At 59.2% G+C, this 22,504-nt stretch overlaps 11 protein-coding genes and 1 non-coding gene across 12 annotated transcripts; 7 read left to right on the top strand and 5 right to left on the bottom strand.

The window, feature by feature from the left end:
• Window positions 1–217: 217 nt before the first annotated feature.
• On the bottom strand, window positions 218–4,007 carry BDZ90DRAFT_229197 (hypothetical protein). Its single transcript, XM_025504959.1, has 2 exons — window positions 3,450–4,007; window positions 218–3,382 (listed from the first exon to the last, which is right to left on the bottom strand). The coding sequence occupies exons 1-2, from the start codon at window positions 3,654–3,656 to the stop codon at window positions 620–622; spliced, it is 2,970 nt and encodes a 989-aa protein (XP_025364781.1). The 5' UTR covers window positions 3,657–4,007; the 3' UTR covers window positions 218–619.
• Window positions 4,008–5,423: 1,416 nt separating this feature from the next.
• BDZ90DRAFT_225093 (hypothetical protein) lies at window positions 5,424–5,798 on the top strand (the record flags this gene model as incomplete). The annotated part of the gene is made up of 1 exon (XM_025504649.1): window positions 5,424–5,798. One exon carries the CDS (start codon window positions 5,424–5,426, stop codon window positions 5,796–5,798), a length of 375 nt encoding a protein of 124 aa, XP_025364780.1.
• A 461-nt stretch (window positions 5,799–6,259) lies between these two features.
• BDZ90DRAFT_229196 (hypothetical protein) lies at window positions 6,260–7,859 on the top strand. Its single transcript, XM_025504958.1, has 2 exons — window positions 6,260–6,709; window positions 6,770–7,859. The coding sequence occupies exons 1-2, from the start codon at window positions 6,599–6,601 to the stop codon at window positions 7,766–7,768; spliced, it is 1,110 nt and encodes a 369-aa protein (XP_025364779.1). The 5' UTR covers window positions 6,260–6,598; the 3' UTR covers window positions 7,769–7,859.
• Window positions 7,860–8,060: 201 nt separating this feature from the next.
• BDZ90DRAFT_276651 (hypothetical protein) lies at window positions 8,061–8,589 on the top strand (the record flags this gene model as incomplete). The annotated part of the gene is made up of 2 exons (XM_025508947.1): window positions 8,061–8,328; window positions 8,405–8,589. The coding sequence occupies 2 exons, from the start codon at window positions 8,061–8,063 to the stop codon at window positions 8,587–8,589; spliced, it is 453 nt and encodes a 150-aa protein (XP_025364778.1).
• A 123-nt stretch (window positions 8,590–8,712) lies between these two features.
• BDZ90DRAFT_216411 (NAD(P)-binding protein) lies at window positions 8,713–9,734 on the bottom strand (the record flags this gene model as incomplete). Its single annotated transcript, XM_025504269.1, has 3 exons — window positions 8,713–8,747; window positions 8,826–9,300; window positions 9,402–9,734. The coding sequence occupies 3 exons, from the start codon at window positions 9,732–9,734 to the stop codon at window positions 8,713–8,715; spliced, it is 843 nt and encodes a 280-aa protein (XP_025364777.1).
• Window positions 9,735–10,051: 317 nt separating this feature from the next.
• On the bottom strand, window positions 10,052–10,158 carry BDZ90DRAFT_t2. The gene has a single exon. It is a non-coding gene; the product is annotated as a tRNA-Glu (tRNA).
• A 97-nt stretch (window positions 10,159–10,255) lies between these two features.
• On the top strand, window positions 10,256–11,437 carry BDZ90DRAFT_229193 (hypothetical protein). Its single transcript, XM_025504957.1, has 2 exons — window positions 10,256–10,680; window positions 10,754–11,437. The coding sequence occupies exons 1-2, from the start codon at window positions 10,335–10,337 to the stop codon at window positions 11,392–11,394; spliced, it is 987 nt and encodes a 328-aa protein (XP_025364776.1). The 5' UTR covers window positions 10,256–10,334; the 3' UTR covers window positions 11,395–11,437.
• On the bottom strand, window positions 11,376–15,460 carry BDZ90DRAFT_229191 (putative SKI2-antiviral protein and putative helicase). The gene is made up of 3 exons (XM_025504956.1): window positions 15,184–15,460; window positions 12,875–15,114; window positions 11,376–12,796 (listed from the first exon to the last, which is right to left on the bottom strand). The coding sequence occupies exons 1-3, from the start codon at window positions 15,420–15,422 to the stop codon at window positions 11,421–11,423; spliced, it is 3,855 nt and encodes a 1,284-aa protein (XP_025364775.1). The 5' UTR covers window positions 15,423–15,460; the 3' UTR covers window positions 11,376–11,420.
• Window positions 15,461–15,728: 268 nt separating this feature from the next.
• Window positions 15,729–16,779, top strand: BDZ90DRAFT_229190 (Profilin/allergen). The gene is made up of 3 exons (XM_025504955.1): window positions 15,729–15,859; window positions 15,950–16,087; window positions 16,180–16,779. The coding sequence occupies exons 1-3, from the start codon at window positions 15,749–15,751 to the stop codon at window positions 16,309–16,311; spliced, it is 381 nt and encodes a 126-aa protein (XP_025364774.1). The 5' UTR covers window positions 15,729–15,748; the 3' UTR covers window positions 16,312–16,779.
• Window positions 16,491–17,836, bottom strand: BDZ90DRAFT_229189 (hypothetical protein). The gene is made up of 4 exons (XM_025504954.1): window positions 17,389–17,836; window positions 17,214–17,324; window positions 17,052–17,156; window positions 16,491–16,957 (listed from the first exon to the last, which is right to left on the bottom strand). Exons 1-4 carry the CDS (start codon window positions 17,755–17,757, stop codon window positions 16,592–16,594), a joined length of 951 nt encoding a protein of 316 aa, XP_025364773.1. The 5' UTR covers window positions 17,758–17,836; the 3' UTR covers window positions 16,491–16,591.
• A 158-nt stretch (window positions 17,837–17,994) lies between these two features.
• BDZ90DRAFT_6100 (hypothetical protein) lies at window positions 17,995–21,797 on the top strand. Its single transcript, XM_025509716.1, has one exon. The coding sequence runs from the start codon at window positions 18,114–18,116 to the stop codon at window positions 21,627–21,629; it is 3,516 nt and encodes a 1,171-aa protein (XP_025364772.1). The 5' UTR covers window positions 17,995–18,113; the 3' UTR covers window positions 21,630–21,797.
• Window positions 21,798–22,412, top strand: BDZ90DRAFT_6101 (hypothetical protein). The gene has a single exon (XM_025509717.1). The coding sequence runs from the start codon at window positions 21,966–21,968 to the stop codon at window positions 22,272–22,274; it is 309 nt and encodes a 102-aa protein (XP_025364771.1). The 5' UTR covers window positions 21,798–21,965; the 3' UTR covers window positions 22,275–22,412.
• Window positions 22,413–22,504: the final 92 nt, after the last annotated feature.

The raw sequence follows: 22,504 nt of genomic DNA, 5'->3' as shown, positions 1-22,504 counted from the left end.
CGACGAAAGGAGAAAAGAAAATGGGCAGCCTGCAACAGCAAGTGAGCGTACGTGCGTGCGCGCGTGCGTACAGTCTGATCTGCTCGTCTGGCTTGGCAAGCGGCGTACAATTGCGTCGTGAGTAGGAGAGGCTCGGTGACTAGAAAAAGGAGAATGAAGCCACTATAAGAAGGCACGGGAAGGGGGAAGGGAAAGGGTGGGGGATGTCACGTCATGGGCTCGGGATGCTGAGGATGAGGAGAGCCGATGCGACAGGTTCAAAGTTGCTCGATTGTTTCTACTTTTGGTGTGGGTCAAGACAATGAATCGTCAGACCATCGAGACGAAAGCGATGAAGCATAGCGGTAGCGCGCGCGGCGAGTATGTCATTTGGTACTAGAGGAAGAGTAGGAGGGTGGTTTGCGAAAGCGAAGGGAAGCCGGAGAAGAACGAACATGTTGGTGTCGGTGGTGGTGGTGGTGGTGGTGGTACAGCTTGGAGTCATCATCAGTATACGACGCACAGCAGAATGAGAGAGTGGAACGAAAAGCGAGCGAGTCCTTCGGCGAGAATGTCGTCGTCAATGTATGGTATCGCCTAACCTCTTGGTGGCCTCTTGGTGGTGGGCTAGGATAGTCCTTCAGTCCAATCTCCTCCACCCTTCCAGCTCTTGACCGCGCACCTCTCTACCCGTCTCACCGTCTTTTCTTTCTTCTTCCTCTTCCTCCTCCTCCTCCTCAACCTCATCGCCGCCTCCTTCAGCCCTCCTTCTTCTGTCCGCCTCAAACGCTTCAATCCAGCTGGAACGCTTGTTTGTCCCACTGCCTTCACCCGCAGCATGAGGCCTACCGGCATGTTTGCCCGAGAAGCTCGAGGCCCGTCCCAGGCTAGTCGTCTGGTACAAGGGCTGGGAGTGCTCTTCGAGCTTGGAGGCGCGGCGTGCAACAAATCCGCTTGGTCTTCGGGCGATAGGAGCTGCCGACATCGTTGCTGAGCGTCGAGGCGGGGGAGGAGGGGTGCCCTTGCCTAGGATACTACGAGCGTCGCCGGCGGTGGGCGTGGCGTCGCGGATGATGCCTCGCGTAGTCGTGTTCGACTCCCCAGCACCGTACGCGTAGTCATCATCAGGCGTTGGCGCATCGTCCCACCTTTCCGGGCCCTCTTCCCCCTCCTCACCGTCTTCGCCTTGCGCAGGCACCTCGTCCACATCCTCGAGTAAGCCTTCTCCACCATCTGCACTCCGATTGATCCAGCCCCTCCTTTCCGCCAACCGAATCGCATCCCGCTTCAGGTCATCGATCGGCCGCTGTCCCTTTGGTGGGCCGTCCTGCAGCTTCAAGAAGTCAGAGACGCGACTCTTGAGCGAGGTGGATGCGCCGTCTGATCGACCAGAGAGCTTGCGCTCCAAGCTTGAAGCGAGCCCCTGGACGCTCGTGGGGTTTGTCGAATTGACGCTCGTCTCTCCACTTTCCTCGTCGCCTCGCGGGCTCATGGGTGGCGCACCAGAGCTCGAACTGACACTGAGGGCGCTTGAATCTCCTCTACGCTCTGCAGCATCCCTCTTTAAGGCATTAATGCCTACGTCGGCCTTGGCTGAAGGCGGTACGAGGCGCAACCCGCCAGAAGCAGGATGGCGGAACCCTGCGTAGGTTCCAGAGTCGAGCGTAGCGGGCAAAGACTCGAGACGCTTCCTTTGCGCAGCCTGGCTTGCCAGAGGGGGAGGAGGTGGGGGAGCACCCTTGGCGTGTAGAGTCTTTGATCGAGCGAGCGGCTTGTGGAGCTCGGGAGAGTGCGGCGCTTTGGCTAGTGAGCGATGATGCTTCAGCAGCGGCTGCACCTTGAGCTTCTCCGCCTCTGCCTGGGAAGATCGATGGATGAAGGGGTTGTGTGGTCGGTCGATGCTGGCTGCTCGGCTGGCTTGCTCTGACAACTCCGTTGGGTAGACGTCATACTCGTCGTCCAGTACCGTTGGCGCTCGCCTGCTACGCTCAAGCTCTCGCGCTCGCTCCTCGCTATCGTCGGGAATTGAGTCCGCCGGCGGTGGCGAAAGCGGCCTGCCCTCGATCAATGCTGAGCGCTGCAGCTCTTCCTGCTCCCTGAGCCACGACGGCAACGTCGGCTTGGTCCTGATCGACTCGCTACCATTCGCATACTGTGCCTTTGGTGCCGCTACTCGACCTGGCTGCTGACTAGACTGGGCACTGGCAGAGCCGCTGGCCCGCCTGTCTTCCTGGTGATGATGATGGTGACGTCGACTTGCGCCGGGTCTCGACGGCTTGGGCGCCGCAATCACCGTCGCTCTGCTCGTCGCCGCTCGTTGCGGCTCTGCGCTTTCGTCACTGTTCTGCCTCGCCAGGGTCGGCATACCTCCCCCGACGACCGTCTCTGAAATTGACTTTCTCGACTCCTGCCCTGAGACCCTCCTCTTTGCGAGATGATGTGGCGAGGGCGCCGTCTCCTCGAGAAGGGACAAGGGAGCGCTCTCACCGGTGAGCAGGCGTGGCTCGCTCGCCTTGGCTCGCGCATTAGAAGAGTGCAGAACGGTGAACGTTTTTGGTGGCAGTGCATCCTTCTGCTTCCTGACCTGCAAGCTGGCGTCCAATCCTGCCTGGATGAGCGGCGAGATGTGGGCTCGCGGTGGCAGCGGAGGAGGAGGCTTGTCGATGCCGCCCATCGTCGGACGAGGCGGCAGAGGGGGTGATAGCACGTCGTCAATGCTCTTCATCGATCTTGTTGAGAACCCTGAAGTTCCCGGCAACCCTGCTGTAGCTGCACGGGATGGCTCAGCGGCTGATGACACTGGATTGGGTAGTCCAGGCGTCGCAACGATGGGCGTGGGCTTGACTAGCTTTGGCTTTGTCTGCTTGAAAGGATTCGGCGCTGGATCGAAGCCTTGCAGAGACTCGCCCACGTTTAGCGACGCCGACCGTGAGTGGCCACCAGTGGCAGCAACGGAGTCTCTGAAAGGATTCGAGGGACCTGGTGAGCGCGCCGGCTTGGACGACTCTGGCGGTACGGGAGGCGCAAGTACAGATGCAGCAGAGGGACGAGCTGGCGTTGCTAATGTAGGCGGCGGCAGTGGCTGTGTCTGCGCCTGTGCTGCGGGCAATGGCACTTTGCTGCTTGGTAGGCTTGGCTTGCGGGTTAGCGGCGCATCTCCGGCGGTTGCTGGATGTTGCGGTGAGGGAAGTGTAGGCCGTATCGCTGCCACGCTGACGGTTGTGGGCGTGGGCAGAGGGAAAGGTGTGTTCTCCTTCAAGCCAATGACAGGCGGTGAGGTCTGAGTGAATACGAGTGCCTTGGTCGGCTGTGAGCCTTGCTGCGCCCAAGAAGTCAGGCGCAGCAGCGCAAAGAAATGACCAGCCTCCAGACCAAGTGGATATCGGTCGAAGAGAGATAGGATCTGTGCAGCATACGCAGAAGCGTCAGCGAGATCATTCGAGTGTGGGGATCGCACACGGTAAGCTCACCTTTGCCTCGTCTAATCTCCCTACGCCGCACTCCTTTCTAATCCACGCCAGAGCATCCTGCTCATCAAGAAGCCCTTCTACACCGCTCGGGCTAGCCGCGATGGCCTTGCGCCATTTGAGGTAGCTCGAATATTCGGTGGGTGAGAGGGCCGATTCATGCAGATGCGGTAGTCTCGGGTCGTCCTTGGACGAAGACGGGATGGACATCACCCGTCGCGAGGCCTAACCACGGATGGCAAGGATTGAAGCGCAGTCGTCTTTGTGAGCGCTGCGCTGGCGTCGCAGTGGCGATCGTCGTCGTCGTCGTCGTCGTCGTCGTCGTCGCTGCTGTCGTCGCGTTGTATGTGATTCGCGCTCGCAGGTATGAGCGGATGCGGATTGCGTCCGGTCGAGATCGAGAGATGAGCGAGTCCTTAGCAAGAGGGTCCGGGCTAACAGGAAGTCGCGCGAGGGTACGAAGAAGGGGCGGCCGAAACGAAGAGGATGAAAGGAAGCAGGCCTCGCTGTTGGAGGTCGTAATGGAAAGCACGAGACTGGATGGTGAGAAGCGTAGATCAGATGTCTCTCACTCTCTCTCTCTCTCTCTCTCTCGCTCCTCTCGGTCGTCGTCGACGACGTCGTCGAGATTGGCGCGGCCCGCGCTAGGCTTAGGCTGTGGCTAGGCCGGGTGCCTCGCTCCCTCGCCCGCCCGCCCGCTCTCTTGCTCCGTCCGCGCTTTGCCTTTTGGGCTCAGTCTTGCTCCTCGCTGCTGCTCAGTGACGCTCCTGTGGCTCTCTCCACCTGCCACGAACAGGACCGCACGCCGCACGCATCCGCAAGTAGAACGACCCAAAATGACGACAAGGGGGCGGGCGGGCGATACAAGGCGATTTCATTCAGAAGATCGAGAAGTGAGAACAAAAGGAGGGCGACCGAGGCCTATCGCATCGAGACATTCAACACTCGCATTCGAGAAAGGTTGAGGAAGGAGGGGGGCAGGGGGAAGGAGCTCGGCGTGAAGGCGGTGGGCGCCCAATGAGATCGAGATTCAACTTGCTCTGGTCTGACAGTAAGCAAGCACTTCAAGTAAAGCGTTCTCACATTTTCTCAAAACTCAAGCAAGGGTGTCAAACGAGGCAGAACTTGCGTCGAAGCCACAGGGGTCCCGCCGCTGCGAAGAACACGGCCCGAGGCAGTCGCTTCCTTCCGTCCTTTGCGGGGCAAGGTGGGAATCGAGGAACGCGATGATCGTGCTTGAACAGTCACTGTGACCGTCTGTTCATCTCTGATTGAAGCTTCATCGCCTCGTAGAACCCAGCAGCAAGAACCACTTTGTCGATGGCTTGAGCTTGGCCGGACGTTCGGACCTGCCCCCGCCAAAGACCCAAGGCCCGGGAGTCTTCGGGCGTCAAGCGCCAGCCGAGGGCGCTGGTTAGAAAAATCGCCGTAGGGGCGTAGAAGATACGGGCATTGAGGACTTTGAATCGTACCTCCAAGTCATGGGCACCCACCTTCAGGCTGACAGCGACACGGAAACAGCGCCGAGTCACGGCCAATCTTGTCATCGTCGACCCTGGCTGCGTTGGAGACAATCGCGATCGCAATCGGGATGCAGGTTAAGCTCGGTGCTGTGAGAATAGCCTAGTCATTCAGCGAGGCGTAACGAGGAGCTTGACGCCCCGGAGAGTGCATGATGCCTCAAGTCACTCAGCGCACTCGCATCAGGTCGATGCCTTCGATCAGCGGCTTGTTTACTGTCTATAAAATGCTGCCAGGGCCTCGTCCACACCTCTTGTTTCCTCATCATCCCCATCGCTCGCTCGCTCCCGTCTCCCTGGTCTCCCCTTCTCCGTTTCGGCTCGGCCTCGTTACCACTTCTTTCCACGATAGCTCAGGTAGCTTCGTCCTTTTCAACTCGACCGGTTCTTGTTCTTCGTCTCTTCAAGCCCACACCAAAGCACCCTGCTCCCGCTTATTTCCCCCTGCAATCCTACAATGGTCCGCAACAACATCTTTCACGTCCTGGCCTGCTTCACGGCCCTCGTGGTTGCTGCCACTGCCGCGCCCTCCTGGTGGAATGGCCGCCAGATGGCAACATTTTATATGCAAGGCGGGAATCCGGGTGCCTGCGGTCAATTCCACTCAGACAGCGAACACCTTGTGGCATTGTACACCCCCGTGTACGCCGGAGGAAGCAATTGTGGCAAGGGCATCACAGTGGAGAGGAATGGCAAAAGAGTCCATGGTTTCGTCGCAGACGAGTGCCCTACCTGCGAGGGTCCTGGCCACATCGACCTCTCTCAAGGCTTCTTCGACGCCATAGCTTCACAGGAGGAGGGTCAGGTTAAGATCGAGTGGTGGTTTGACTAGGTTACGCACGCCGCGGCGTAGATACGCTCCTGATACCTGCGCTCCCCGCGGCCTGTCGTCATTGCTGCATGAAGTCAATCGCCATTACTGTTGCTCAAGCTTGTGTGCAGCGTGACCCGATCCCAAGCAGAGATACAGACTGATATATGCTCTAGCTCACCAACTATCGCTCGTTGTCGCCCTGTCCGCCGGCCTGCGGGAAGGACTTCAAGACGCCGAGGACGAAGTCGCCGTTGGCCGACGACGCTCGCGCCACGCCTTTGTGCGTCATGATGCTTTGCTGGGAGACGCGGCGACTTGGCCGTGCATCCAAAAGACGGAAGGGCACACAGAGCAAACAGAAGGCGGTTCGCGAGCCAATGAACGAACAAGGAAGGAACGCTCTGCCGACATCGGGAATTGCTTGAGGCCTTGGCGAAAACGGCCGGCGGCGGCGGATCTGCGTAATGACACGAGCCGTTGTAAGCCGTTGTCTGCCAGCCTGCCTGTCTCTGACTGTCTCGGGACGCCGAGTCCTCAGCTTGGGGTCGTGGACGACTGGACGTCCACTCCTTGGGTTGTTGGTCGTCGCCGTCGCCGCGACTGCGAGGCGCGGGGGAACGTTATGCGAAAAAGTTGTCCAGGCGAGGGCGAACAGGGTCAAGGGGCGAGAGGTTGTGCGAGCTTGAAGCAGGCACCGTGGTGGCGAGGGATAAGGCAGAGTTGAGTATTGCTTTGCGTCACGTTTGTGAAGCCGGCATTTTCCTTTGTTACCACCTCCACGTTACCACCTCCTGTCCATTTCCACACCTACTCCCAGCATGTCACGACCAGCATCATTTCTCTATCTTTTGGTGTTGCTTAGCCTCTTGAGCTCGTGCAGCCTCGCTGCGCCCCTGAGTAGCGACGAGGCTGGTGTTGCCAGACAATTGGTGAGCAGCGAGAGCGATGCTGAGCTGATGGTAACGTACTCGGCTAACACCGCATCACAGTCTTTGCCGCTCCAGGTGAGGCAAGATGGCGGCCAGGGAGCGAGCTCGAATAGCAGCGGCGGGAGCGGCTCTTCATCGTCAGGAACAGCATCTCAGGCAGCGCAGTCTACAAGCTCTCAAGACGAAGATGATCACTCGTCGTCGTCATCCTCATCAGCCCAGACAGACTCAAGCAGCGCCGAGGGCAGTTCATCTGCCGAAGGAGCATCATCGTCGGCATCGTACCAAGGCGATGAGGATGAGTCATCGAGCATGAGCTCTATCTCCGCATCAAGGTCGAGTCCCGTTCAGTCGACAATGACCACAGCGCCATCTTCGAGCTCTGCCGCGACGTCGACGAGTAAATCTTCGTCAACGGACTCCGAAGGAGGCGAGGACAGCGCATCGTCGACCAGCTCCACCTCGTACGCAGGCGGTGACGGTAACGACTCGTCTTCGACTGACTCCTCGACGAGCTCGAGCACCTCAAGCGACCGCGGCAACGGCAACGGCAACGGCAACGGCGGAGAGCAGACTCGCACGAGCGACACCTCGACATCCTCGTCATCGAGCTCCTACAGTAGCAGCAGCAGCAGCACTCGCACTCGCACGCGCACCAGCCCCACCACAACACAAACCACTAGCACCAGCAGCACGCACCGTCGCCCTCCCGTCGTGATCACTCCCGTCGTCACAGTCTCCAAGACGGCCGATGCAGTCACGATTGCGCCCGACGCAACGGCCGTGACGGTAGCGGGCGCCTCACGCAAGCAGACACAAGAGTTCACGCAGGTCAACAGCGGTGCCGTACAGGGGGACGACGGGCAGCAGTCCCAGTACACGAGCACCGTGATCCGTAGCATCGTCGTTGTGCCCGCGGCGACTACGTCCGTCTTCTCGCAGAGCCAGCCTAAAGGCCAGCAGCAGGGGGAGCTCAACGCCGCGCCAGCTGCCGGGCTGGGACCGATGGCCATCTTAGCATCGACTGTTCTCGCCGCGGCTGCCTATCTCGCCCTGTAGAGTAGCATTGCCGTTTGCATCTGGATCGCAGCTTCCCATCCGACGCCTGTATAATAGATCGTAGCGCTGGCACAATCCAACCGTCTAGAAACAATGATAGGCCGATGAGATCTGCGGCGGGTCACAGCAAGCGCGCCAGCGGGCCGACAGAGCTTCGCCGGCTTTTGATGCGCCGAGACTGACGAGGGTGTCTCGGATGTCTTAAAGATCAATGCTGCTGGACTGACCTGCTGCTACTTTGTCCCCCCCTCTCTGCCTCTTTATCAATCCTTTCCCCCCTCCTCCCCGTGCCATGCTCTTCAGGCTTTCGCTCGCCACGATCTTCACGGTATTCGCCACGCTTCCTCGCCGCTTCACTGCGGCCTTGCCTGCTGAGCTACAGGTCGGGCGCTCCATCAAGGATACCTGCTTCAGCCTCAACTACGTGCACTGCATCCGGTTGCGTGACCCTCTCGCATGGCGCGGCGACTTGAGCTACTCCAAGGGCAGCAGCGATGATGGCGAGATCGAGAATGGCGGGCGCATCATACTGTACACGGTGCCGACAGTTGGGATATACCGTGAGTGATCAGAAGCAGAGGCGATTCAGTGAAGGCTAATGCCTGATACCACCACGTCCCATCTGCGCTTCATCAGACGGTACCTGCGGTGGACCAGGGCGCGTCGAATTCTCCTTCGCCACCGGAGGCTATACAGCCACAGCTACGGCTTTTGGCGTCTTGAAGGCTGTGCTCAGTGACAATCCTGACCAGTTCTCTCAGCATGGCAGGGCGCTCTTTTCGAAGAACGGCAACGGCACCGACTTAGTCATCTCCTGCTAATCATGTGTCAGTGAAGGAAGAGGTGCTGGCCACCTCGTCGCTGCCGAGACCTCTTTTTTGAGAAATTACGTGGAGGAAGAGATGACTATGCTGCGAATCCATCATCTTCAGCCGTGAGTATATCTACAGCTTGGCTAGCCTAGTAGCTCCGTCGAGTCCTGTGGGTGAAAGCGAGCGAAAAAAGACGTCAGCGGTGACAAGGCCCTCGTCCCTCTTGCTGTGCGGCCGTGACTCACTCAGCGCGAAGCCATTGAGCATATCATTCTCGATGACGCTCTGGCAAGCATGCGCAAACTCATCTGGCTTGCCAAAGCGCGCCGGGAACTCTGTAGTCTTGAGCGTCTTCTGTCTCGCCCTCTCTGGCATGTTGACGGACATGGGCGTCTCAAAGATGGATGGGCAAATGGCTACGGTACGAATCGAGTACCACGCCAAGTCCCTGGCCATCGGTAACGCCATGCCTGCTACTCCGGCTTTGCTGGTTGCGTACGCTAGCTGGCCTGCTTGCCCCTCTAGGCCTGCTTGAGAGGCTACCGTCACGATGACACCGCGACATGGAGTGTCCTCAGTTGGCGCTGCGATTGGCTTGGGCACGTCTCGGACTAGACGAGAGGCTGTGAGGCGGGCAGCGTTAAAGGTTCCCGTGAGGTTGATACGGATGATCGTCTCAAAGAGGTCCATGCTGTGCGGGCTGCCGTCGCGTTCGATCGTCTGCGAGCGAAGGGTTGGGCGGTAGACAGGGTGATAATGTGAGTAGCCAGGAGCAGATTCTCGTCGTCGTCGTCGTCGCCGCCGCCTGCACGCCGCCTCACCTTGCCCACCATGCCGACACCAGATGCAACGACTGCTCCACCCACGGGTACGCCCTTCCACTTGTCATCAGCCGCCGCGATAGCCGATTCGATCTGCGCCGTGTCACAGATATCGACCTTGTGCGCCAGCGCTCTCTGCTCTGCACCTTGGCCCGGTGTCACTTTGCTGGCCTCTTCTCCAGCATTGAGGGACTCTGCCACCTTTGCTGCGAGCGCGTCGTTGAGGTCCCACAGAGCGACGTAGGCGCCCTGGGCGTGCAGTCGTCGTGCTGTCGCTTCGCCTAAGCCGCTGGCCCCGCCAAAGATGTAGTAGATGTGGCCAGAGACTTTCATCGCTGCCAAAGAGTGGGAGAGGATGACGTGGGGAAGGAGTAGGAGTAAAGCCAAAGTGTGCATCATTCGACACCCTCCAGTCAGGCCGGCCTGCGCCCCGCTTCCCCGCACCGCACGGCCTTAGCCGGTTGCAGACGCCGAGTCCGGGATACGAAACAGCCGGCGCGAGTAAGATGGAGATGGTCGCCGCTCACCGCAGAGAGCTCCTCAGCTGGCAAAACCTTCCCTGAGCATAGTCAACACGTTGAACAAGCTGCACCTCTGATATCAGCGCAACGACGTCTGTCAACAACCGGGTGAGATGGGCAGCAAAAAGTTTCCCTGTCCGGGACTCGAACCCGGGTCAGCCGCGGGCCAACTGTGTGGCGCCACTTTGGCTCAATGATTTGAAAAGCGGCGATCATAACCCCTAGACCAACAAGGAATCAGAGAAGTTCGCTAAAAAGAATCAAATATAATCACGTGCACTCAGCCGGCCGTTGCGCACTGCACTGATTCAACCCGCCTCGCAGCGCCCTCTTCACCTCTGCCTCGCAACTCTCACCCAAGATTTGAGGCACGCCAAGACGAGAGGAAAGGATCTCACCAAGCGTTGCTCGAATGGCGCTCGCCCACAAAGAGACCGAATCACAGATCGAGGAGGTCCAGCTGCTGCGCTCTTGCACGACGGGCGACGAGTTCAATTGGTTGCTGGCGCGAGGAGATGCAGACGAGCAGGTGAAGCGATGGGAGGCTCGATGTGCTGGTAAGGAGAGCGATAGCGAGCCTTTCGCATTCGGTATTCGACTGAGCATAGAGCCGGCATGCCAACTCGAAGTGAGGATGCGCAAGCCTGGAGCAAGTGACGAGCACCAGTTGGCTGTCACGGGCCAGGATGTGGCGGCGAAGGAGCTCCAAGCTCTTCGCGACGTGTGTGCGCAAAGGTGGCAGGCAAGCAAGGACGAAGGTGAGCAACTGCGACGTGCAGACGTTACGACGGCGTACGCGCGCGCGCTCATACGTAGCGCACCCATCGTCAGGCGTCGAGCACCGCATCTTCGACGTCTTCACAGCCCTGCAAGAGCACATCGTCGACCATCCCCTCTCTAGCCACGGCGACGCGCAGCAAATGCCGAAAGAGAGCAGCCAAGAAGCAAAGTCATCGCCGCCGTCGCCGCCCCCGCCGCCGCCGCCGCCTCCACCTCTCAGCATGTCCCGCACAATATTCTGGTCTCACCACCTCATAGCCCCCTCCAAGCGGCGTGACTTCGCCAAGTGGTCTTCCGAGCTCTCCCTCTGGGTAGTCCTCAAGATCGGGTACCCAGGCTATCTCTGCTTCGAGGGCAAGAGCGAGGATGTGACCGAAGTGGTGCGCAGGGTCAAGGGCCTGCAGTGGCATGCTATCAATGTGAGGAGCGAGGAGGAGTGGATCTGTGAGCCCAAGGAGGGGGAGGATGCCCCTAGCCTCGAGGCAAGGGCTTTGCTGAGCTGCCCGCTAGCATCCACATCAACGCCGGTCGCCCGCGGAGAAAAGGTCCGTACGACGTGCGAGGAGCTCGAAGGAATGAGCGAGATCGTCGAGCGGCTGCGTGCGGCCGGATTGAGTGAGGAGGAGCTCGTTGACGCCCTCGGACTCAGAACGAAAGCAGGCGCAGGGCCGGGCAAGTCTAGCAAGCAATGACAATTGATTGGCGCCTGCTCTAGCGATCAGATGTACAAGGACGGCGCCGCGAGAATATCGCGCGTGATCATCTGTTGTGCCTCTTCCATCTTCTCCCTCAAACCCTGATCGCCCACCACCCGCGCTGCGTCCCTCACCTCGAGGCAAGTCTGGTCCAATCTTGTCATCACGCGCACGATTGTCCCCTCGGCCACCTCGGTCATCTCCATGATCTCTCCAAATGATCTCCCTCTCGCCCACTGATAGACCACATTCACCAGGCCCGTCTTCAAGCTGACAGCGTAGTCGTCGTAGTTGAGCTGATGCTCCGCCTGTACCTGCGAAACACGTTCGGCCGTACCCAGAATCGTCGCCAAGCCTTCACTGAGCCGCGGCGGGAACTCCTCCTCCTCTGCACCATCTGTGCGCTCCTTGAAGACAAAGACGCTGAGCAGCGCTACGATCTCTTCCGCCTCATAGCCCGCAAAAACATTGTCCAAAATCAGCTCAGTGAGGACCAGCTCGTCCGCCGAGTTGATCTCGCAAGCCACGCGCCCCTTGAGAAGCACAGACTCCGTGAGCGGATCGATGAAGCGGAGCGTCTTTAACACACCGACACGCTGCTCGTAGTCTGGGAGCAGTTCGAGGTTCTGATTGGACATCGAGTGCTCGATGCGCGCTACTTCCTTCTCGAGCTGCTTGCGGGCGTGTGTGAGGCGGTACTGCTTGTCAAAGTCGGGGAGAGTCGTGTCCACGAGGTGAGCCACAGCGATTGCGCCGCGCTCGTCACGACTCTTGAGGGCTTCCTGGAAGTCGAGACGACGCATCTTTGTCCAATCCACCTCTCTGAGCTCAACGCGCAGCTCGGCGATGGGCTCGCGCATGAGGTCGACGGTGCGGTTCATGGCGGACTTGCGGTGAGCCATAATCATCGATTGCTCGATCTTGAGGACGTGAGCCGAGATGAAGGCGAAGCTGGTGAGTGGCACCTCTCGCAAGTCGTAGACCAGCTCGTCCCCAGCGTCGCGCTTCATTTGGGGAGGCCAAATCGGCGGGACGGCCTTGTCCGGCACATCGAGTCGACCTTCCTTGCGTTGCTGCGTTACGGCGCCCAGGACCAGGAACTCGCGTGATGATACTTGCTTCACGATGACGGCGGGGTTGTGATCGAAGTGCGCATCGCGGAGAAGGACCACACGCCCAGGCGCAAAGATGCGGCTACCTTGCTGCTGCTCGAGGGCAAGGTCGAGGACGCTGTGGTTTGACATGAAGGCGGCCCATGCTGCATCGTAGTACTGACTCAGCTCGTCAGCTCGTTCTGGCGGAGAGACTTGCGGCAGCCTGTCGAGCTTCTTTCTTGCCTCGGCTGCCTTCTTTTGCTGGTCAGGTAGGAGCCGTTGGGACGCGTTCTCAGAGAAGGAGCCTGGCAGCGAGCAAAGAGTGGTAAGAGAAGTCAGCCACGCCAGACATGCTGCCTCGCCCCGTCCCTACAACTACTCACGCTTGATCATTTCCTCAACCTTCAGCGTCTCCACGCGAAGCAGATTCAGAATCATGTTGTAGGTCAGCCTAAACTGCGACTGCAGCTTCGTCGGCTGGCCGAGCAGCATCTTGTGCAGCGTCGTGGTCTCGGGCAGCTGGTCTGCCGAGTTGATGATCACCACGCCAGTAGCATCGAGGCCACGTCTTCCAGCTCTACCGGACATTTGCGTGTACTCGCCCGCCAGCAAGTCGCGAAAGCCGTGCCCGTCATGCTTGCGGATGCCGGAAAAGACGACAGAGCGCGCAGGCATGTTGACGCCCATTGCGAACGTTTCGGTGGCAAAGAGGACCTTGACGAGGCCGCGTTGGAAGAGGAGCTCGACGATTTCCTTGACGATGGGGAGGAGACCACCGTGATGCACCGCAATACCACGGGCGAGGAGCTCGCGCATCCTTTGAATCTGCGGCAAGGTACGATCTGGCCCTTTGAGGCGCATGATAGAGCGCTCGATGACGACGTGTACCTCGCTCTTGTCCTTTGCAGAGCAGAAGTCTGTGTTGGGAAGACTGCTCGCGTACTCCTCACAGCGGCGCTTCGAGAAGACGAAGACGACGACCGGTAGCAGATCCTTCTTCTTAAGCATCCCAGTGAGATGTACCCAGAGGTTCTTTGTGTCGCCGCCGATCGTACGAGCGACGGAAGATGCGCCGCCGCCGCGACCGCCCCTAGCGCCCCCTCTCTGCGGACCAAAGGACCCACGCCCTCCCCTCGAGTTCGAATTGGCCCCACCTGCCGCACCACCCCGAGCCCCTTGTCTTGTCGGCTGTGCGACGCCTGCGGCTTCGCGCTCCTTGTCCTGCTTGCGCTTGAGAGCATCGCCCGCATCCTTGATGCCTCGCTCGGCGAACTTGCCATCAGCCCCAACAATCTTGAAGAGATCCTTGTTAGCGTAGAGGAAGTGTTCAAGCGGCACAGGACGCTTCGACGTTGAAATGACGTAGATGTCCTTCTTCTTGGTGCGACCAACCCAGTCTGCAAATTCCTTGGTGTTGGGCACGGTCGCACTGAGCAGGATGATGCTGATGTGGCGAGGGAGCAGAATGATGACCTCCTCCCACACCACGCCTCGCTCCTGATCATTCACGTAGTGGACCTCGTCGAAGATAACGAACTCTACGTCCCGAATGAGGTCGGCGCCGCGGTAGAGCATGCTCCTCAAGATCTCCGTCGTCATGATCAGACACGGCGCTTCCGAGTTGATCTGTACGTCGCCCGTAAGAATGCCTACATTCTCTGCGCCGAAGGTCTGCTTGAAATCGCGAAACTTTTGATTTGATAATGCCTTGATGGGGGAGGTGTAGATGCACCGCGTCATGTGTCGCTGCGCAAGAGCAACGGCGTACTCGGCCACGACCGTTTTACCCGCCGAGGTATGAGCAGCCACAAAGACGTCATCACCTTGCTCAAGATGGTAGACGGCCTCCTGCTGGAATGGGTCGAGCGTGAAGGGGAACTTGTGCGCCATATCCGGCACAAGGTCATTGAAGTTGGCCAGTCGCTTGCTGGCATCGAGCACATGAGCCCACTCTGTCTTCTCTTCGAGGTCCACCTTTGCCGCACGCCGCGAACTGTGTGTAGGTGGCTTCTCCGTGGGAAGAAGCTCGTCGAGCTCTTCGTCAAGCTGGCTGTTCCTCTGCTGCGGAGCATCGGCTGCGCTGCCGCCTACGCGCAGGGAAGCCTTCAATGAGGGCTGGTAGACAGGCGCCGGTACCAGACTTTTGGCGATGTCCATCTCCGCGCCGGTCTCGACCTCTTCTTCATCTTCATCCTCGTCTGTCGCCGCTTTGAAGCCGCGTGAGAGTCCAGGTGCCTTTGTGCGCATCCCCCTACCCCAGCCTTTGATGGCTTCCTCTACCTCTTCAACATCGCGCTCTATGCCCTGCTCCTGATCTACCCGTTCACCCTGTATCGATTCAATGAGAAGGTCATCATCGTCCAGTCCTCCGGGCATGAACATTGCCCCGCCGCTGCGGCCCCTCACGAAACTCATCCCCTTGCGCTGTGAAGCATTGACTTTTTGAGCTTCGAGGCGGGCCTTGCGGGCTGCCTGAGAAGTCGAGGGAGGTTGATGAGTGACAACCTCCTTTGTGCCAATGACATTGCTGCCAAGCCCTGTACGAATAAAGCGCAAAGAGGTTGTCTGAGGCAGTGGCTGAGCAGGCAAGAGTGAGGAGAAGTCGGGCTTTCGATGCCAGTGGCTGCGGATGCAAAGGGAATCACGAGTTCAGCTGATGAATCCATCTTCAAAAGCCCATTACGATACCTACACTTGGCGCTTGACCAGCTCTTCCCCTTGTAGCGACGCCTGCGGGGTGAGCAACTTGTCCTTGAGCTGCTCGACGAGCTCCTCCCTCGAGTAAGCCGACTTGGCAGCTGCGTCCTGCTTGGCGAGGCCAGCGTGTGACAGGGCCTCACGCAGAGCCTCGATTCCGCCATCAGGCGCCTTGGAGGATGACGGCGCGCTTCGAATGCTCTCCAAGATGGAGGAGAGCTCGTCGCGATCCATGCTGAGGATGCCTGGTGAGATTGAGAAGTGGACGTATGCGCTTCAAGGGTTCACAGTTCTCTTCTTCCGTCCGCGCTTCCTCCCTCGCCCTTCGCAATTGTCTCAGCTCCCGTCGTCGTCAACTCCACTCGCCGCCCCCGACGCTCGAGGCCGGAACGCCAGGCCAAAGTCGGACGAGGGGCTGAGCGGCGCCGCCTCGACGGCTCGGCGAGCAAGCCAAGGCCAACGCAGCAACCGACCAACCAACACTCCCGCCTTTCTTCCCACTCGCTTCCCCTTTCCTTCATTTCCTTTCTAACGCCACCCCTCATCAGCTTACAGCAACAATGTCGTGGCAGGGATACATTGACAACCAATTGGTAGGCACCAAGTCTATCACCCAGGCAGCCATCCTCGGTATCAAGGGAGGAGTCTGGGCAGCTTCCCCGGGATTCACTGTGCGTACAGGCCTCCACGAGTCCAAAGATGCTCGCCCTCGTCAATCCTGCGCCAGAATCTGACTGCTGTACCCCCTCCTCCGCCCTCAGGTAACACCGCAAGAACAGACTGCTCTCGTAAAGGGCTTCGACGATCCCTCGCCGCTTCAATCAGGTGGACTGCACGTTGCGGGCAAAAAGTACTTCTGCCTTCAGGCGAATGACAGGAGCATCTATGGCAAGGCAGGGGTAAGTGCGCGGTGTTGAGCAGCAGCAGCAATCATCAAATCCAGATGAACACGCAGCTGATGACTACTTCTCGCCATCATGCGCGATCGCAGGCCGACGGCGTTGTCCTGGTCAAGACGAACCAAGCGGTTCTCGTAGGCCAATACGCGTCGCCCATCTTGCCAGGTGAGGCAACCAAGGTTGTGGAGCAGCTGGGTGACTACCTGCTCGGTGTGGGCTACTAGATGTGTGCGCTATTGGATCCGAGTACAACCACTACCAATCGAAGTCTGGGTCGCAAGGCGATGCGTGGCGTGAGAGGGATTGACGAGGTGGCTGTGCACGATAGATGCACTGATTGACAATCACCTGACCTATGTCAGAAGAACGAGTTTCAAGCACCTCGAAGCAGGGCTCGCAAGCCGACAGGATCTTGCGAAGGTAGTGAAAGGGAGAATTGATGCGAGAGGTATCAAGATGAGAGATAGGTGACAAATGGTGCACGATGAGGACTTCCTGCCTCGACTAGAGCATCTCCTCCTCGGACTCCGTTTCCTCGTCCTTACTGCATCCACCATCCCGGCCGCCATTGCCCAGTTTGATATCCCTCTTATCCTCTTCTCCGCCCTTGACGCCATTCTCGACCCGGCTCGGCGCCTTGGTCATCTCTTCGTCCTCGTCCTCGTCCTCTCCCTGATTCACCTCCTCATCGTCCCCTTCGAAACCCTCGTCATCATCACGTTTGCGCTTGATACGGCCCGGGTTGACGAGCGACGAGTCCACTTTGGCGGGCTGAGAGGGTGGAGCCACGCCTGCTAGCTTGCGACTCTGGTCTAGCTTGGCCTGCGTTGAGTCCAGGAGTTGGCGGCGACCTTCACTTTGCCTGCAGAGCTGGGGGTCGGGCATGACGAGGGGCGAGAGACGAGCAGGATGAAGTGAGCCCGCAACGCCGCGAGTTGCTGCACGCCGTGCCTATGTGGCTCACCTCGACGGCTGTGTACGTAGCGAGAAGGAGAGCCTGTGAGTCACTTTCCTTGATCAGCTTGATGGATAGCGGCAGCTGCTTGGTCGTAGCGTTGCCTATGCAGAGCTGTGGCAGGGGTCAGATGGAAGTCCATGATATTTGCGTACGCCACAATCTGCTCACCGTCATGCTACCTGATGGACCGTACGGCAAGTCGACGGTGAGCTGCTTTGCCTTGAAGGCCTCGAAGCATTTGGTCTCGAGAGCGACGAGCGTCTTGACGGATCTATCGAGCTATGAGGGAGAGAAGAGAGTGAGCGCCTGTTAGCGATGTCTTGACTCCCTGAGTCGAACGTACCAGCGACTTGAGTTGTTGCCCCTCCCACTGTGCCGTATACCAACCTACGCTGCCCTCGACCGCCCTCGAGACGATCACCTGCCAGGATCCGAGAGCTGACGCAGGCGGAGATGACGCCTTGTGATTGCCTCTCTTCGACGGTGTTGGGGGTCCTGACGGCAGTTTGTATCGCGAAGAAACTACGATGCACCCTGTCTCGTCGGTGATGGACGCATGGAGGTTGTGAAGTCGTCCTGCTCCACCTTGCAAAAGAGGACTGCCAGCGACGAGTGGCAGCGAGCTCTGCGTGGCTTGAGTAGCCTGGGTCGATGCTCCGAGCTGAGAGTAGGGCGGCGACTGCCTCTGGCTACCACCAGCGATGGACGCCATCTTGCCGACCTGAGCTCAGGATCATGGACTTGGAGGAAAAGAATGCGGCGGCAATGCGGCAGGTACGTCGATATCGAATGGCCGTGCAGTGAGTGCATGAGGGCGGGCCGGCGGTCAGTCGAGATGAAGTGAGCGGCAGCGGCAGCGGACCAAAAATAGGCCAGGCAGCACGTCAATCCGACGAAGTGAAACCGCCTGGCTCGAGCGACTCTTGGGCGGTGCGATGCAATCCACCTAATCGACGATCGACATCATCCTCATCATCCATCTAGGCGCCTCCCATGACATGAACCACCCACCCGCGAGTCAGACCAGGCACTCATAGCATTTGGCTCGAGAGAGAGAGCACTCTCACTATGCCGGCCAATCCGTTTGCCCGGTCACATACCAACTTGGCTCAGGATCACACTCAACGACGAGGAACACCGGACGATGGCGCAGATAAGCCAAGAGTCAGCCTGTCCCTCAGCAGAGCAATGGGCGTGGGAAGAAAGAGCCTGGATGTCAGACGGGACCCGCTACCGGACGTTGTCGTCGATGATAATGATGATGGATCGCCTGTCGAGGGCAATGGCAGCGGAAACTCTCCTCGTCGCCGTAATCTGCTAGGCAAATGGTCATCGACTGCGCCAACCTCGTACAAGACGCTCAAGCATAATGCATCCATGTCATCAACGATAGCCAGTCGCTCGCCTTCCAAGGGAAGCTCCTCTTCCGCCGTGCGTGACGACATGAGTGAGGCAACATCCTCTCATCGTCGTCGCAAGTCCAGAGGCCTGTTGGACGCACTGTTTCCTTCTGGCAGCAAGCAACCGCAACCACCGTCGTCATTCGAGGTGCTGCGCGTATCAAAGGGCTCTCGTCCCTCTACCTCACCGCAAGAGAATCCACTAGCCTACTTCCCGAATCAACCGCAGCTGCCATCTCCGGAAGCGGGGCCCAGCGGCCAACCCACCATCCCTGGGCCCAACGAAGCATATCGAGAGCAGAGAAGGCGCACAGCGTCAATGTCGCCGCCCACAGGACGTAAAACTAATCCTCTGGAAGCCATGACACGCAGAATGAGTGGGCTCCCTCTGGGTAGCAAGCCAACAAGCCCAGTCGTCGCAGGCAGTAGCGACTCGACTCGGCCGGGCCTCGAGCAGGGAGGATCCTTTACTCTACGCTCGATGCACAATGTGCGAACCGGAAAGTCTCCAACCTCAGGGCAAGATCAGCTCGCATCATCCTATTTCCCACTCGTATCCTCAGGCCAAGCGCCAGAGTCTGCCCTCGCCGTCTCTCCCGTAACGCCCGACTCTCCGTCGGCGGACACTCCGCCAGCCGCAGAGGCGACATCGCCTGCCTTGTCAGTCTACGAGGACCCTATGACGGTGTACGAAGGCGGCGCAAGCGGCACAGCTCCCACTTCTCCCTCTCTGGGCGCAAGTAGGCGGATCTACGAGAACGCAAGCGTGGCTGGCTCCTCAATCTCCGTAGCCAAGTTTCGAGCCGCGCGCAATCGATCTGAATCGGGCAACTTCAGCGAGGCGGGCATGATCAGGCCGTCGAGCCCTGCATTTCTGGCTTCGGGCTTGGAGAACGGAGGCATGTCGCCCGCAGAACGACTAGCAGCATTGGAAGCCGAGCTCGCATTGGGAGGAAGGGCGACCCCTCTCATCAGACAGATACAGGAGCGTCACCAGTCATTCTCAGAGGCAGTCTCTCCGACAGGCGACGAGTCAGATGTGCGGCCTCCCGTGGTGCCAGAGAAGGACCACATCTCCACAAGACGCCATCAAGCGCGGCAGTCCCTGCAAGCTTCGCCACGTCTTGACAACCCGCCATTGTCACCGCAGCATCGGCAGAAGCAGAAGCGCTTCTCTGAGAAATGGGATCGTTCCCCCTTTGCGTGGTTCACGGATGAAGCGGGCAAACCACCAGCAGCTGCAGAGCCTAGTTCCGCAGGTCAGATCCTGACACCATCGACAGCGGCAACGGCAGGAAGCAGCACCTCCCCAAGTCTTCGTGGACGCGGCATGGACTCGGCCTCCTTCTTGGCCTCTTTCGGGGCGACTTCACCCGGGGACAAGCCACGCACACTCATCGACGCCCTTTCACAGATGGAGGGCGCTCAGGTTGCGAACAAGGACGAGATCTTGCCGCCATCTAAGCCTTGGCTTCGAAATGGAGTTCGAGGTACGGGCGACGCAGCGACCAGCGCGCAGCCCACTTCTGAATCAGATGGTAGCTCCACAGATACTGCGTTCCTACCAGGGCAGCCATCCCCCCTCCTACCAGCCGGCAGTACCTTCGAAGCGGGCATCATGGCGCAAGCGGCACGTTCGGGGTCTAATCGCGTGCGCAGACCATCAGAAGGCGTGTTGCAGGCCATGGACAGCAGCGCTGGCTCGCGATCAAAACGACAAGCAGAAGTCGTACCAGATCCTAGCGCGGCAGATGTGCTACTGAGGCTGGCGTCCACACCCGAACCGGCGTTGCAGGCCGAAGCGGTCGTGGAGCCTCAAGGAAGCGAGGGAGGGCAGACGTTGGGACTTGAGCGTCATGCTGCTGGCGTCGCGCCAAGGATTGCACCTGACTTCATCAGTGAGCAGCAGCTGGAGCTTGAGCTCCATCCATCTGCCTCCGCGCCAACAGCCGCCCCTGCTTCTGGCTACTTCGATCTCCCGCCTCCCCAGCCTAGGAGTAAGGCCGATGATCGCTTCTCTGCTGCTTCGATTGGCACGCCGATCCTGCCACTGGTCCAGTCCAGCCTTGTCGTCGTGAATGCCTCGCCCGTATCCAGCCCCGGTGATACCCCTCCAGTGGTTGCCAGCTCGCAGCCTAGCGGACGAATTGCGCCGACGCAGGTCGCTGTATCCTCAGACCCGTCACAGGTGACGGAGAGTGCAACCCCGCTAGTCCCAGCGCCCGCCTTCAGCCAGCCTCCAAAGGCTTCCGCCGCACCTCTGTCACTCCCGAAGCCAATATCAACGAGGGGTGCGAGCCACGAAGAAGCCAGACACCTTCCACGCAGAGCTGCCTCCGTCGATCACAAGCTGGCCTCTTCGCATCGAAAGGCAAGCAGCGATGATCAAGCTAATAGCGGACCCTCGCGCGAGTCGGCCTCACCAAGCAAAGGCGAAAGCCGCGCCCCTGTACGCGCATCCACGTATACGGCTCCACGTCGTCGCAAGTCATCAGCCACAGCCTCTCAGCATCCACACGCCCCGCCGCCACCGACTCAGAACAAATCAGCAGAGCTCCTCACATTCCATGCGAAGCAAGCTCAAGCCATCGCGAGGGCCCAGTCCATCACTGGCGCCCCAACTACTGTCTCGCTGGCCTGGCCCGAGTCGAGAGGAGGTGCGCCTCCTCCCGGCATCCACCCAGAGTACTTTGCACTTCTCAGTCCTGCACAGCGCGATGAGATGCACAACCAGCATCAACGTGCGACAATGGCGGGGCGGGCAGCCTACCAACGGGCCTACGACGAAGCTATGGCGCCCCTGCTGGCTTCCCTGCCTCGTCTGGCGCATGCGCCGCCCATCCCTCAGACGTTACATCCGCCATTGCCCACCGGAACAAACAGCATGCTTCAGCCTCCTTCGGCACCATCTGCCCCCTTTCCCACTGCGGGCTCGTCCTCTTCAACGCACACCTCGCCGCGCAAATCGCCCGTCTCCCTCATTCCCTCGGCCAAGTTCATGTCAGCACCCGAAGAGGGCGCAACTCACGCCGGGTCATTGCCTGCCATTGATTACTCCGCGTCGACGAGCGGCCTGGCTGCGGGAGCGGCATCGGGCACGCTTACTGATGATCTGAAAAGGAGAAATGTTGCGCGTGGAGCAGAACCAGGAGAGTATTCGGTCACGAAGCGGGAGTTGGATTGATGGGCGGGCAATGGAATGGCACAGTACGGCACGGACTTGACGGTCGTCTTTTTGCTCGCATATTGATAGAAAGGACCGTCGCATCCTTCACGTGCTAATCGAGTGGCTGACCCAGCCGAGTTCTTCTCGGATCGGCGGTAGATGGGCGAGGGAGAGAAAGGGCAAGACAGAGAGGCAGCAGGATCCGATGATCTCGCGACTCTCGTACGACTGAGCGGGATGCATTCACTAATCAGCGCGGGCTCTTTCCTGTCTCGCTACCCGCGCTCGTGACAGTCCTGATTCTTCCTATCTTGGCTACAGGCGCGAGTGCGATTTTGAACGGCGCCACCAATCATGTCACTTCTGCTGTCTTGCAAAGCCGTACAAGCCAAAAGGGAAGCACGGCATGAGCGCCAGCCTGCCTTATTGACCATCTCGCGATGTGATCGGAACAGGGCGTCATCAGGATCTCATCAGGGTCTCGTCAGAGTGTGGTGCTGGGATGACCAGGGCGACACACTCCGGTACATTTCAGCCCATGATCGAGTTGAAAATGCAGTTTCCTTGTGGTTGAGCTTTGTTCTCGTGATAGCTCATTATTGGAGCATAATGGGCCGGTATTGCTACCCCGCAGTTGAGGAAGGGTGGGCGTGCTGTGCCTGAACACCGGGTTTAGAGAGACGATTGCGCTTCCAACCGTGCGGAAAGCTCGCTCAGTGATGAGATTGGTCTCGGAGCTGTAGCCGGGGCGATGGGACGACCCGATCGCGAGCAACACGGTCGGAAGGAGCTTCAATGTTGTTTGTCTGCCGATTGCAGGCTTCCTAAAGACGATTATCCTGCGTCATTGGCTCGGAGCCTTTTCCTCCCACGCGGTGTCCTCCTCGTCTCTG

Source organism: Jaminaea rosea (assembly GCF_003144245.1).
Source record: "Jaminaea rosea strain MCA 5214 unplaced genomic scaffold BDZ90scaffold_1, whole genome shotgun sequence".
NCBI classification, from domain to species: Eukaryota; Fungi; Basidiomycota; class Exobasidiomycetes; order Microstromatales; genus Jaminaea; species Jaminaea rosea.
Note: the sequence above shows the minus strand (reverse complement) of the source record. Positions and strands in the feature narration are given on the sequence as shown.

Coding starts and splice junctions, on each gene's coding strand:
- BDZ90DRAFT_229197 (XM_025504959.1), bottom strand. CDS start 3,656: ATGTCCATCCCGTCTTCGTCCAAGGACGACCCGAGACTACCGCATCTG. Junction 3,383..3,449: donor GGAGATTAGACGAGGCAAAG/GTGAGCTTACCG, acceptor TATGCTGCACAG/ATCCTATCTCTCTTCGACCG.
- BDZ90DRAFT_229196 (XM_025504958.1), top strand. CDS start 6,599: ATGTCACGACCAGCATCATTTCTCTATCTTTTGGTGTTGCTTAGCCTC. Junction 6,710..6,769: donor CTGGTGTTGCCAGACAATTG/GTGAGCAGCGAG, acceptor ACCGCATCACAG/TCTTTGCCGCTCCAGGTGAG.
- BDZ90DRAFT_229193 (XM_025504957.1), top strand. CDS start 10,335: ATGGCGCTCGCCCACAAAGAGACCGAATCACAGATCGAGGAGGTCCAG. Junction 10,681..10,753: donor GCAGGCAAGCAAGGACGAAG/GTGAGCAACTGC, acceptor ACCCATCGTCAG/GCGTCGAGCACCGCATCTTC.
- BDZ90DRAFT_229191 (XM_025504956.1), bottom strand. CDS start 15,422: ATGGATCGCGACGAGCTCTCCTCCATCTTGGAGAGCATTCGAAGCGCG. Junction 15,115..15,183: donor GAGCTGGTCAAGCGCCAAGT/GTAGGTATCGTA, acceptor TTGCATCCGCAG/CCACTGGCATCGAAAGCCCG. Junction 12,797..12,874: donor GGTTGAGGAAATGATCAAGC/GTGAGTAGTTGT, acceptor GCTCGCTGCCAG/GCTCCTTCTCTGAGAACGCG.
- BDZ90DRAFT_229190 (XM_025504955.1), top strand. CDS start 15,749: ATGTCGTGGCAGGGATACATTGACAACCAATTGGTAGGCACCAAGTCT. Junction 15,860..15,949: donor CAGCTTCCCCGGGATTCACT/GTGCGTACAGGC, acceptor CTCCGCCCTCAG/GTAACACCGCAAGAACAGAC. Junction 16,088..16,179: donor GCATCTATGGCAAGGCAGGG/GTAAGTGCGCGG, acceptor GCGCGATCGCAG/GCCGACGGCGTTGTCCTGGT.
- BDZ90DRAFT_229189 (XM_025504954.1), bottom strand. CDS start 17,757: ATGGCGTCCATCGCTGGTGGTAGCCAGAGGCAGTCGCCGCCCTACTCT. Junction 17,325..17,388: donor GGCAACAACTCAAGTCGCTG/GTACGTTCGACT, acceptor TCTCCCTCATAG/CTCGATAGATCCGTCAAGAC. Junction 17,157..17,213: donor GTCCATCAGGTAGCATGACG/GTGAGCAGATTG, acceptor CCCCTGCCACAG/CTCTGCATAGGCAACGCTAC.
- BDZ90DRAFT_6100 (XM_025509716.1), top strand. CDS start 18,114: ATGCCGGCCAATCCGTTTGCCCGGTCACATACCAACTTGGCTCAGGAT.
- BDZ90DRAFT_6101 (XM_025509717.1), top strand. CDS start 21,966: ATGTCACTTCTGCTGTCTTGCAAAGCCGTACAAGCCAAAAGGGAAGCA.